Source organism: Chiroxiphia lanceolata, chromosome 4 (assembly GCF_009829145.1).
Source record: "Chiroxiphia lanceolata isolate bChiLan1 chromosome 4, bChiLan1.pri, whole genome shotgun sequence".
NCBI classification, from domain to species: Eukaryota; Metazoa; Chordata; class Aves; order Passeriformes; family Pipridae; genus Chiroxiphia; species Chiroxiphia lanceolata.
The window spans coordinates 63,332,678-63,345,969 of NC_045640.1; the positions used below are offsets into that span (position 1 = coordinate 63,332,678).

General features: G+C 42.4%; 1 protein-coding gene and 1 long non-coding RNA gene across 7 annotated transcripts in view; one reads left to right on the plus strand and one right to left on the minus strand.

The window, feature by feature from the left end:
• Window positions 1–3,007, plus strand: part of LOC116785851 — a 24,821-nt gene extending 21,814 nt beyond the window's left edge. The window contains exons 2-3 of the long non-coding RNA XR_004356754.1: window positions 300–413; window positions 2,662–3,007. This is a non-coding gene — a long non-coding RNA (uncharacterized LOC116785851). The remainder of the gene's footprint in view (window positions 1–299; window positions 414–2,661) is intronic.
• MGARP (mitochondria localized glutamic acid rich protein) overlaps window positions 1–12,541 on the minus strand; it is a 25,453-nt gene extending 12,912 nt beyond the window's left edge. For 3 of the 6 annotated variants that reach the window (XR_004356753.1, XM_032685924.1, XM_032685923.1), the window contains exons 1-4: window positions 12,372–12,525; window positions 10,808–10,911; window positions 9,645–9,747; window positions 4,798–5,076 (exon numbers count right to left, since the gene is read on the minus strand). Coding sequence is in view for 5 of the 6 variants with exons in the window: in XM_032685924.1 (XP_032541815.1) it covers window positions 4,798–5,076; window positions 9,645–9,747; window positions 10,808–10,911; window positions 12,372–12,456 (571 nt within the window). In the remaining variant the exon portion in view is untranslated. Of the gene's footprint in view, window positions 1–4,797; window positions 5,077–9,644; window positions 9,748–10,807; window positions 10,912–12,371 lie in introns of all 6 variants that reach the window. The other 3 variants (XM_032685925.1, XM_032685926.1, XM_032685927.1) reach the window with 3 other exon arrangements.
• Between the last annotated feature and the right edge of the window lie 751 nt (window positions 12,542–13,292).

A 13,292-nucleotide genomic window follows, 5' to 3' on the forward strand; every position in this document is an offset into this window, starting at 1 on the left:
TTTTACCAGCTTTAATCTTTTCTGGAGAAGTTACTTGCCTCATTGCCCTACAACAGACAAATAGGAAGACAGTCATTTAGGTAGTTCTCCCCCATTTATTTGTTTGCAGTCTTAGCTGGGAAGCTTTAGGGGTTTTTCCCTTTTACCAAAATCTTCCTCCTCCAAAGCATGCTGTAAAATTCTCTTTTCAGCTAAGCTGCTCAAAAATGAACAGTCTCTCCATTTACCAACTTAGGTCTTCAGATGCTCACAACTTTTACAGAAGTCTTTTCTAAATATTGTTCACTTTCTTCCAACAGGGATTTTCCAGTTATCCTATGATAACACATCTACAAGCTCGGTTTTATGAAGGAAAAACGGAAGGAAGAGAGAAGAGACTAGTGGCCAGTGTATGGCAATCAGGGAGATAAAAGGTAAGTGCAGCAGTCCAAGAGACAGATAAAGAAAGTGATAAAATGTGAAACAGAAATACCCAACGGAAGTTCCACAGATACGGATGCTTCCCCAGTAGGATAATATTCACATAATTCAAATTTCTAGAGCCTAATTTAGCTAGATTAATCTACCACATTCAATGAAGAAGAAAACAATCCTCATTCCTCCATCTCACACAAACAAATGCCTGGAAGGATGTGTCTGTTTTACTGAGCAACGTCATTCTGAAAGCCTTCAAATATGAGCAATTGCAAATAACTCTGAGGACTCTTCAGCCATTTTCGAAGTACTTCCAGTGTCAGCACACCCAGAATTTGGTAACTTACCAAGCAAAAACAATGTGCACTGATCATGCCAGGATTTTTTTTGTCTGCTTGGCATCGCTGTGCGATCGGGTCAGCGAAAAGTCCTGTCCCGAGAGCAGCAACTCTTGTCCAGAGCAGCCTATATTTGTTTCTCTAGGCTGCAGACAACTGGCATTGTAATGCCATTTGAAGCTTGACATGGAAAGCACTGGCACATTCACACACTAATCCTCCTCAAACCTAGTCACTCACCCAAACGGTATTTGAAATAACAAACAGAGAAGAGATCATTTTCTTTTCGAAAATTAGGGAAGAACCTATGCTACAGAAGTCAGGAGTCCCAGCAAGCATGGACTGGGGCTAATTGCTTTTGTTATTCCAGCTGATAATGCCAAAACTTCAAGCCTCAATATCAGAGTTGGAGAAAAGTTTATAGTTGCAATACAAAAACTAGAAGTCACAACCCTGTCTAATCCAAATAACAGCTGGCCAATCTGTGCATTTTATAGCATTTTTCTATATAAAGAAAAAGTTATCTTAATTTACGGTCCCCAGACACAGAGTACACTAGAAGGAGAACAGCAGGAACTTAACCAGCATCAGGCAGTGACCAAGAATGACAGCTCAAGCAATAAAAAGAGAAAGAAAATTAGAAATTAGAGGAAACTAAAACTTTGGGGACAGAGTAACACAGTACAGTACTTTTTTTGCCTACAGTATTTCGCAGAATTCCAGATACCAGTAGTGGATTGTAAATTGCTTAAACTGAGGTGAGGAGAAAATTCCAAGCAGGTACTACTGTAATTAACTCTCTGGAACATAAATTACTCCAATTAAGTATTAAACATCTACCTCCAAGGTTGGGTTTCTCTGGGAGGTTTCTCTGTTTGTTTGATATTTGTTTTGGTTTGAGTTGCACTTTTTTGCACATCTATGTATAATGACACATTCATGGTATCTGTATACATACCAGAGACATATACACAGGTATGTGTACTGGAGCTGGAGATGAGTGTCCACTGGCACTCTGCACTTCCAAACATTACAGAAAGCTTTATAAACTAAAAGAAACAATTGCATTTGAAAAAGCAGAGGTTTGCTGGTAACAGTAAAAATACTCGCACCTTCATCTGCAGAAGTAGCATCAAGCTGCCAACAAAACCAATAAAGGTTACTTAAATAAGTACTTTCTCAAAAGCTCTGAAAGGAAAGTCCTTCTCTACCTCAGTAAAAGTGGAGATACACATTTTTTTCCCCTCTGAATGGAGATAATACAAATGATAAAGATGTTGAATACAAAACTGAAAGGCACCTCCAGAAGGATTTTAATTAGGAATATAAATTTTTTTTAAAACAGAATAGCTGTTGTCTGCAAGTAGGCACTGAGCAAAGTGATACAGAGAGCGCAGAGAACTTTTGAAACAAAACCCCCGTCTTCTTGTAAGTACGATGCCAATGAAAACTAGTTTTTAGACAGCTTAAAGGAAAGGGATACCGCTTTCAGACCACGTGCTGCTTGTGGCCTTCCTTCCCGCGGCCAGAACTCCTCGGAAGAACTGCTCCAGGGTCTGTTCTCCTGCAGGCAGGGCCGGGACGAGGGGAGCAGCGAGTCCTAAGGCGGCCTGGCAGCTGGAGCCTCTCCAGCCTCCCAGGGCAGGGCTCCGGTTACACAGCGCTCACAGGGAGCCCCGGGGATGTGACCTCGTGTGAACCCCTGACAAGGTCCTCAGGGCTCACCCTTGGCTGGAGACACCTGTCGCCAGCAGCTATTTACAGCAATCCTCACTGGTGACCAGTGGCACAAGGGAGCTGTGCTCAGGAGCAGGTTTTAACGCCCCAGGAACACTGAAGACATCAGGCAATGCTACACTGGGGAGAATGCTCCCTTGCTTCGGTTTCCTGATGGTTCTATATCCCACAGGTTTGTTTCTGCCAGCTTTACCACACAGCAAAGAATCACCACTGCAGCGAGGTTTGACAGAGGACACCTGAGATGACCCTCAGACTCCCCTGTAAATCTCAGCATGACAGAAGTGTGGTTCTAGTGCTGTTTTCCTCAGTATGTTGCCAGAGAAAATAGATCTAAGAAATCAGTAATTTCTAAATAGCTCCTGCACTTCTGGATAACACAGGTAACTAACAGCTACAAGACATATTTCTTCTTGTCAAATAGTGATTAGTGAGAACATAAAATCACTGTGTCCAGAATGGGATCCTCAGACTTAATCACAGAATCATCACAGAATGGTTTGGGTTGGAAGGGACCTTAAAGACCATCTTGTTCCAACTCCTCTGCCATAACCTCCTCTTCCACTAGACCAGGTTGCTCAAAGCCCCAGTCAGCCTGGCCTTGAACACTGCCAGGGATGAGGCATCCACAACTTCTCTGGGCCAGAACCTCACCACCCTCACAGGAAAGAATGTCCTCTCAAGGTCTAATCAACTTATGCACGATGTTTCTTGGGGAAGATCCTACAGCTGCTTCCTCTTCAATAAAATGGCAGAAATACTTACCATACAGAAGATCCCACCCTATCCAACAATGAACAGTTATTCCTAGATAAGCAATGTGAAAGGAATACACAACTACTTCCAAATACAAGCAAGTGCTTACGAAACTAAAGTGAAATTTTGCAGTTGCTCTGTAGAGCAGGTAAACTCTGCAAGACATTTTAAAACATACCTCTTAGAACAGCTCTAATTCACTAACTTTAACATTTACCAGACTGCTTCTTTTCTAAATGAAATGGTCTAAATATTCCACAGAAATGGAAATTTTTAAGGTTCTAGATATTTTAATATTTAGATATATATATATTTAGATATATATATATATTATATATATAAAAATATTTATATATATATTATATATATATAAAATATCTAGATATTATAAATATTTTTATATGTAAGCAGTGATAATCACTACCAAGATACTTACTTCTACTTTCTACCAGCTGTATCACTTACAGCAGATCAGACTGAGTATTCTTTTTAAATGTTATTTGCACTGGATTGTTTTATGGACAAGCACAGGAGCTATTCACACTTGAATTAAAACCTCATTCATACCTAGACCTTTCACAAAGGCATTGGAAGTGCTGCACCACTTCTCAAGTCCATTTGTTAAAAAGGCAGTTAAGATGCATCCATCCCTCACTGGAGTCACCGAGGAAAAAGGCAACAATAATTCCAGAATCTGCTAACACTTTTCCAGGTACTGTGACAACCTACCACGGACCAGTGGACAAAATACGTTTAATCTCAGTTTGACCTGTGTTTTAGATAGAACCTCTCAAGGTTAGTAGTAAAAAAAAAAAAAAATTTAAAAGGAGTGCTAAAAAAACCCCAAACAAATTAAATTATAATCCTGTATCTTGTGTGAATTACGGATAGGTTTGCATTTGCATTATTGTGATTTTTTTTTTAAAAGCACAGTAAATCAAAATATTTCAAACACCCTGACAGTTCAAAATACTGAATATGTTGCCATCAATCAATTTTAGTGTTTAACCCCAATCTGATGTTTTATTGTATCTGATGTATTACGGTATTTATTTGAAATTTGAAATTTAGTTGAAATTTTAACCTAGTATATCCTTATAACTGAAACCATGACGGCATTTTTGTTGCTATGCAAGATTCTGCTGAAGTTACATTGATACAGATATAATTATTTAGTGTGATTATCTTTGGAAAGGCCAGTGAAATAAAGTATTTAGATTCCTTAACAAACCCTTAAGAACTAGGTCCCTAAAACAACTGTTTAACTGATCGTATAACATGTTTAACTTAATAAAAGATCTTAAGAAAGAGAAATAGGATGGGGTAGTAAAATAAAGGTTTCATTCTACTTGTTTTAGACAGTAACTCTGGTGCCAGAGGCAGGACGCTGATTTAATAACCTTAATTACTTTATGCTCATGATATATGTCAAGTTAACACCTGAATTAGTTTTCACTGCAGGACAAACTCTATTAGGAACACTGATGCTTGGTCTTAATGTTCTGTAAGAGGCACGACACAACACACTCAAAAACCACATTCATAAGTTAACCTTGCACTGCAGCAGCTTCTGAATTAGCAGCAACTTCCGAATTAGCAGCAGCTTCTGAATTAGCAGCAGCTTCCTGCTGTGCTTCCTCCACAGCAGGGGATGCCTCTGGAGCTGGTAAGTCGTTCTCCCCTCCAGCTTCTGGGGATTCCCCAGAGCTCTCATCCTGTGCTGCGGGTCCAGCACTCTCATCCTGTGCTGTGGGTCCAGCAGCATCTGCTGCATCAGCCTCTTCCGTGGCTTTCTCTGCTTCAGTGACTTCATCCGTCTCTTCATCACCTTCTAGGGATTTATTTAATACAATAAAGAGAGTAAAGTGCATGCATGCAACAAAAATTTCATCAACTACTTTTTACCACCATCCTTGTTTAAATTTAAAATGGGAAGCTAAGCTTTGGGATCAGAATAAAAAACAAAACAAAAAAAACCCAGCAAAAAATCAATAATTAATCTCCCCATATTGTCTCATGTGGCACCAAAAAAAAGATGTTTACAAGATGAGGAAACCATATTCTTAATTACCGAGTTTCATAACTGCTTCAGTGGAATAAGAAAAGAAACTGTGGCTTAAAGCAAGTGACTCTAAGAGGTGGGAGTGCAGGGAAGAATAAAAAGGGACTTTGCCAAGTGCTGCTTCAGACCCACTCTGCTGAAAAGGGCCAGTGATGATGCTATCACAGGTGACACAGCGAGCATGACTCCTGCCCTGTTTGCACCCAGCAGTGGAATTAACACACTGGGAATAAGACATTTGCTAACCTACTTGGAAGCTCTTGCAGCTTAGAAGCACTGCAAGCCAAGGTGTGCCTTCAGTTTGCACAGGGCTGTTTCCAAGGTGGCTGACTTGGCTGCCAATAGCTAAAGTAATGCTCTACCCAAGCAGTTTTCAGATGGGTTTTGGGCCTTCTCTTAGCCACAGGTACTCTGCAATCCCTACTGCCCCTGCTTTCTTTAATGCCCTGTGACCCCTGCGAGAGCCATAGTGCTCAGGTAAGAAAGGTAAGGTCTGCAGGGCTGAATAAAACCCTTATTGAAACTAGGTGTATACAAGTAAGAAAATAACTTGCTACTTTTAAGTGGTCAGGATTCACTTTCTTGAAGATATGACCACTTACGACTATTTTCTCCTTACAAGTCCCAGCTCTCTTTTAAAGACTTGTCTACACCACTGTGGGTCAGGCTCTTTAGAACCTCAAAAAAACAGTGTTTCCCAGTCATGCATTACTTCAAACTCAGCTGAGACAAGTCATGAGAAACTAACAGCACAAAGCAACAAAGATGCACAACCACCATGCAGACATGCACTAACACCAAGTTAACAAAAGAAAGTTGTATATCAAGTGTTCATCTCAAGTTCACCACTAGAACCAACTCACCATGTGAAAAAACAGAACTGGAAATAATGTTTGTAAAAACTACGTGAGAATTGAAACAAAAGAGCTTAAAGAGACATAGTCAGAATTTATGTTACTCTTTCATATCTGTTTAAAAACTAAACAGATTGATTTTAATTTTTTGTTTTTCTTTTGCCAGTGCAAGCCTACCTTTTCGTGTTCAGGTTTAAAGACAAGTCCATTCATTGCTCAGTAAAAAAATCAAAGCTTTACATTATGCAACCTGATCATGTCCCTTTAAGAAAACACTATATTTAAAAAAAACAAACAAAACTAAATTCATTACACAAAGAACAGACTAACAGCCAAGCTCAGCATTCAGTACACTTTATTGGACAGTCAAATATAGAGTGCATTCATCCAGAACAGCCAGCTTCTCCATCTCAGAACTGCCTTCTACAAAGCAGGTTCAGTAATAAGCTCAATATGGTTTGGCCTTGCAAACACAGGTAGTTCTTTTAAAGTCTCACAAGTATGGAGTGTTACAATAGAAGGTATAAAGTCATCCCAAGGTAGGCTGCAAGGTAGGCAATGGTGAACGACTGTCCTTTGTTTGTATTTAACTTCCTCGGGTTTGGAAAGAGATTTCCCTTGTATTTTAGTCTGGAAAGTGTAAAAGCAGAGTATAGATTAGAAAGATTGAATCAGCTTGCATCATGTTAAAAAGAAAAGTCATAGCTAAAAAGGAAGGAAATCAGGAACAAGTTTAAAGGAGACACACACAAATGGAAGACAAAACCCAGTATTTGCTAAATAAGCAACTAGAACGCCCTGCAAGCCAAACATCATTTTACAGTTCAAATGATGTCCCAGATTTGCTACTGCTACTTCAGGTCTGGCTTCTGCCAGGGGCTTTTTACATCCCACTAAATTTGAGAACAACTTTCAGTTAAAAAGAGCTACAGGAGATTTGCTATCAGATACTTTTTTAAAGTCTGATATCATTAATTAAAATACAATTAAATATAATTGCAACCCTCTAATAAACAAACAAGCCCAAAATAGGATTTGATTGTTTATCTTGTTTTGACAGACTTGTTTGCTGTGTACAGTTCTCTGTAATAGGCATTTTGGGTTCAGGTACAAGGGGTGAATCTTCCCCTGGATGAGAAACCACAAAAATCCTATCAGAACTCTCTCTCTCTGATCACCTGCTCCCCAGTATTAAGTTCTTCCACCTAGAAAGTTCTTCAGTTATGATAACACATGCAGCAAATACGCCATGGACGTCTGATGTGCTGCTTTTCTGTCCACCACTTCATATTTTTACCAGCCCCATTTTAGACCTTATTTTGAGCTTGATTTAATGTGGCCCTAAAAAAATACCAGATTACTTTGACAATGGAATTTTCAATTGCTCTTATCAGCAATGCTTGCTGTGAATAAGTGTGAGGACTGACTCTAAATGCACAAGGAAAGAAGCTGCAGTGGCACTTCTGGGAAAAGCAATACTATGGTAACACTCTATGACAAGATAGACACAAAATACAACTATGCAGGGAATGGGAAAAAACGGGGGAAGAAGAGGGATGTTATCCTTTTTGAGAAAGCACACAGAGGGTTCTGTAGGAAAAGTAAGAACAGAAACCTCTTTAGGGAATACACGGTTGGGAATGAAGAAGGATTTTTAAAAAGAGCTGATTCAACTGTAGTTTTGTATTGTGAATTGGAATTAGCTACTCAGAAGTCCAACTAAGAATTCCAGGATGAGCATTTATTCAGAAGTCCAATACTGAAAACAATATAGGAAACAAGTTTCAACTGTGTTCACTGAACGGCCTTAGAAATGTTCTGGACTTCTTATGGACTTCTTCCTATCAATAAAAAGAGAGGCAGCAATCATCTGCCATTGGCTGTGACATTTATGTAAGTAACTAAGCAGCACAAAGCATCAGATTATGGGGCATCTGGAGAGTACCCAAATTCAGAATTAGGTAAGTTGCAGAGCTCTGAGTACTCTTCTTACCCCAGCCTTGGGCAACACAGGTATAGCCTTCAGTGGGCCAACAACCCCACTGACCCTGCAGGTATCCCACTCCAACATTTCGGTAGGCTAGGGTTAAAACTCAGTGAACCTTGCAGAAGTGAACCTTAAGAGAAAAGAGGGAACATACTGATACCACTGGGAGTGCACTGGGAGGTTTGCTTAATGCTTCCACATCTACTGTGTTCTTCTGACTGTGGCAGTCGGAAAGGAATGAGGGTAACCCTCACTTCTGCCCTGAGCAGGAGGATACCAGGTCAGTGGGAGAAATTATATCCTTTGGTCCTGGTTATTTTTTATTTTAGGGACAAGGAAGGATTGCATTAAAACTGTGGTTGAATTCTCAGTATTTAAAGAATGGAGTTTAAAAACTGTATTGCTCCCAGCTGCTTAAGCAAAAGGAAATTAAGGTGTTTTATCATTTTAAATCTTGAAATCTGTAATTTTAAAGTTCTAAAACTAAAGGATGTCTTGTGGAACTTCAAGGCTAACAACTTCAAAAGAAATAATTACAGAGGCAGACAATTCAAATCATGTTCTCACATTGAAAACAAAATTTAAACTCAAGCATACTCTATTCAAATCTATTCTTTGTGTGCATGCAAAGATACTAAATCAATTCCCTAGGTGTCAGTATCAGAAAAAATAAAGAAGAGCTTCAAGTGCTCTGGCTTCAGTACCTTATTTATTTTTTTAAAATAACAACTAAATAAAAAGATATAAAGTTCCTTAAGTAATTTTGCTAATTGCTTTTCCTAGCAAGGCCATGTTTGCCAAAGTTCTATCTTTTACATTAATGTCACTGTAACACTAATTGATGTAGACAGAGACAACATTCCATTACAAGTATTTGAACTAACATGGTCTAATTATCCAAGCACGAAGAGCTAAGTAAGGATTTGCCATACATTTACATAGTGCCTGTTTTTCATTTAACCTTAAATCAAAAAGGACAAAATCAAAGTTTTGGGACCAAAAAAATTGGTCCAATTTAGAATATTTAAAAAAAGGTAGGGGCTTTTTTTTCCCTGTTGAACTGTGTTCCCTGATGGCCTGTGGCCTGGACTCAACCTGTTGATTGAGGAAAAGGTATTATCTTCTCCTCCCCCCAACAAATGAAAGAACAAAACTGATTTTGACAGCATTATGCATCCAGTCAAGTTTCATTAAGCTTCCAGTAGATCAAATACCCACTATACGATTAATGATTCACACATCAACTCTTTCCATCCACAGAGACTCTCACAGGTGGATCAAAGGTCAGATTCACTGCCTTAATATTAACACCATTCCCAAAATTTGTGCAGCAGTAGCTTTGTAACAGAACAACGCTGCACAACCCCCTTTGTTTTGACTCCCACTCGCACGGTTCAGACAAGGACTTGGACAGCGTTAAGGCCTGATTAGACAACCCAGAAATCTGTTCCAGATCCTCATGTACCCAGGGAACAAGAGAGAAGAGCTCAACTCACCCTTCCTTGACCAAGGGTTGCCTTTCCGCCCCTCAGCTCTCTCATGAAGAACATTCACATGGTCAATAAACCTGCTGCGGGATGAACTGACTACTCTGTAGGCCTGAAAGGAAATTACACCTGAACTTATTGCTACATCCCTACAAAGTTACCAAACACAAAGAGAGGAGAGGGAGAGAAGGGTTTTTAAGCAAGTGTTACTGTCTGTCTTAAAAGGCATATAAAATTTATGCTAAGCAAGGTTAAAAACAAAAATTAACAACCTGCTAAAGGAATACATTTATGCATTTCATATTTCTCCACTGTTAGAAAGCAAATACAATATACCGGGCACCTTTTGAAGTGCTGCTGTGTTTCAGGAATTGAAAACAGTGTTTCAAAAGGTAATTACGATAAGATTATTATTATTATTATTTTTCTAACGTGGTAAACATGTGACAGCAAGAGAACTTGTTATTCCTCCGGATATGCAATCAAACAAGTTTGGTATTTTGAACAAATAGCTACTTACCATTCAAGAGGATTATTTTGTGGGACAGGGAAATAGGTACCGGGGATGTGCTAATCACTATCTCAGATCTTGGGGAAGAGGGGTGGATGTAAGCTATAAAATGGAGGATTTAGGCATGTGAAGCACAGAAACTGACTTATTTAGAAGCAGGGAAGAGAATGGTTACCAAAAAGCTTAACAAAAGCAGATGTTTATAAAACTTTAACACTCTTTTTCAAAGTAACTAATCTTTCTTTTTGTGCCCAAATTAACAAGGTTCATAATCTTCCCCTTGCAGCTTCAGACAGCTTATTTCATATCTGGCTCACCCACTTTGAGATATTCCTAATGGTTGTGGTTGATAAGAAGAGGCAAGGGGTTAGAGGCAGGTGCCTCACTCCAGCTTTGGACACATTCACACAGTTTTAAATATGCTTTCCACTAAGAATGACCCAGCACTAGTTACCAAAGCAACAGTAAATCAGGCAAGCAATAGGCATTCAGGTTCACTAGTTCTCTAGAGCTGATTTTTCAGTTAGGCTGTGTTTAGCTCTATGCCACAATGTCTACGTTCTATTGACGGTTTGAACCTTGATCGTGTTCTTTAACCCAGAACACACCTTACAGCATGGCAACTCAGAAAGCACAAGCAGCTCCACCCCAAAACACTTACATAAAATAAACCACTGAAAGCCGCAACACCAGCAAGTAGATAGATAATCATATTCTCTCCAGAAGAGCCAGGAACGCTCCCAGATGACATCTGGCGAAGAGGTGCTATAAAAACCATTAAGTAAATTGATGTAAAATGCTGCTAAAATACGATCACAAAACAGAACGATGGAGTCTGAACACTGCTTGGGATAGGATGAGTCAAAAAGATGTAACAAAACAGAGAGGTACAGCTTAGTGACGTTTCCTAGGACTGAGCAACACAGGGCATGGCGCCCAACTGAACAAGGCACATGGCTGAGATCTTCCTAAGAGTTCCTTTTTCTCTGAACTACACTGTCTGCCATCAGCTGCCAAGTACTGGATATAGTCTATATAGACCAAGGAATGCTAAAAAAAAAAGAAAGTAAAAAAATTCTTGACTACAGTATGTAAAAGAATTCATCTGTCCTTACTTGTTATGATCAGCAGAATTAACGAATTCTCTTCAGTTAAGTAACAGAGAATTTAAAAAAAAGCCTTTTCCTTTGAATTCACGTTCTTTCATTTCCAAACAGACTGCTGACATTTCGATACATAACCTTAACCTCGTGAAATGGCCAGCAGGGCAGATAGGTAGGATTACACAATTTTATCCCCGATTGGGTACATATTGCCTCTAACAGCAGTGTTACACGTTTGATTTGTGTCCACTGTTCCTGTAGCTTTGATGCTTGCTACAGTCTTCGATTCATCCGTACGTCTCAAAAAGAGACCCACGAAAAACACACGTAACTCTCTTGGTCAACAAAGCTTTCAGGTGAATTTCCTGACTTGATCCCCGATGAGAAACATCTCATCGAAGGAGTGCTCAGGAAAGATAAAATGGTTCCGAGCACTGCAATTGGCGGCTGCAAAAATAGTCACAATCTGAAAACGTTGACATGGTGTGCTAGATTATGTTTAGCATCATCTGTCTCATGACACGCTTCTCGGACTCCTCTTCAATAGCCAGGCATCCTAATGGATTTCCGTATATTTACATTTTCATTCCGCAGCAGTTTCTCGTTAACCCTCCTCTCCGAGGCTGCCGGCTAGAGCAGAAGAGCGCACCAGCGAGCTGCCATCACCCAGCACGGCTGGCAGGGTTTTTTTGCCATCGGTTACACAACTCCTGATGCGCCAAAAGCCACGGCTGCGGCACGCCGGGTGGATCCTCGCTCCCTCCCGGGGCCGGCAACGCTCTCCCGAGCGATTTGTACCCCGCTATTCCCTGTGCTGGGGGCCGCAAGGGAATGCAGCAGCGACCCTCTCTGGGGTCCCGGGAAGAGGGGAAGGGGGGTACCGGGCGGGCTCGGCTGCCCAGCGGATCGCCCGGAGCTCCGGGGCAGCCGGTCCCTGGAGCCGGGGGTGCCCGACCGGCCGTGCCGGGCTCCCACCCCCCCGCCGCCCCTGCTCCCGGCCCCGCGTCCCCGCCGCCCGCCCGCGACCTTCGCGCGTCCCCTCCGCCCCTACCCGTCCCGTCCCGCTCCGCCCCGCCCCGCGCCCCCTCACGCCGTCCCGGTGACCTCCACCCGGGCTCGTACCGCGCTGCTTGAGGCGGCCGGCGGCGGCGGGAGCCCTGCTCAGGCGGAACGCCAGCGCCTGCGAGGCGGCCCTGCACAGGGACATGGTGGCGGTGGTGGCGGCGGCGGGCAGCGGAGCGGGCGCTCGACTGTGCCCGTCGGCGCGGGGCTGCGGAGACAGACAGCGATCCCCGCCCCGCCGAGCCGCGGGGGCGGAACGGGCCGGGCCCCGCCCCGCGCCAACACCTGGACACCGCTCCCGGAGGACGCCGGGGGTGACCGGGACACGGCGGGAAAGGGCAGGAGCCGCTCCGGCAGCAGCGGGAAGCGCCTTCCCGGAACGCAAGGGCAGACAGCCCTGTGCCGAACGCCGCCGTGCGCGGTGCTGAAAGAGACCCAGAATATGAGGGATTGCATTGAGCAAGGAGGGGGAGGACGGTGAGGAACGAACTACTGTTCTACTAAAATAGGGCGTTCACCAAGAACGTTCCTTTGCCAACAGTTCCTGGAAGGGGGGAAAAAAAACAAAATGGAGAAATCACCTAAATTGACGGCAAAGGGCACTCAGGTTAAACACCGGGACACAGGCGTTCCGTGTTGGCAGCAGAACACTGGAAAGGAAGCGCTGCTGTGGGATCATGGTGACTGTCACAGCCATGGGCGTCTCGGGGGCAGAGCTGTGCAGCTGCTCCTCTCCTCCCTACCATTGTCAGGCAGTTGCCCCCTGTTTCTCATCTACACAGAGCTTTGTTGTTCCCTCTGTGATTATTTAATGCCCTATTGTGCCGACTGCTGCGGTCCCATTTTTGCAGCCTTTGTCCTTGACTGACCTTGATGCACGAAGAGAAGGCAGTGCTCACGCCGGAGACTGACAGCGCCTGTGCAGTCTCACTCTGTGAGCACTGTAGGCACCTCTCTAGCATAAGCAATTCCCAAAATGCA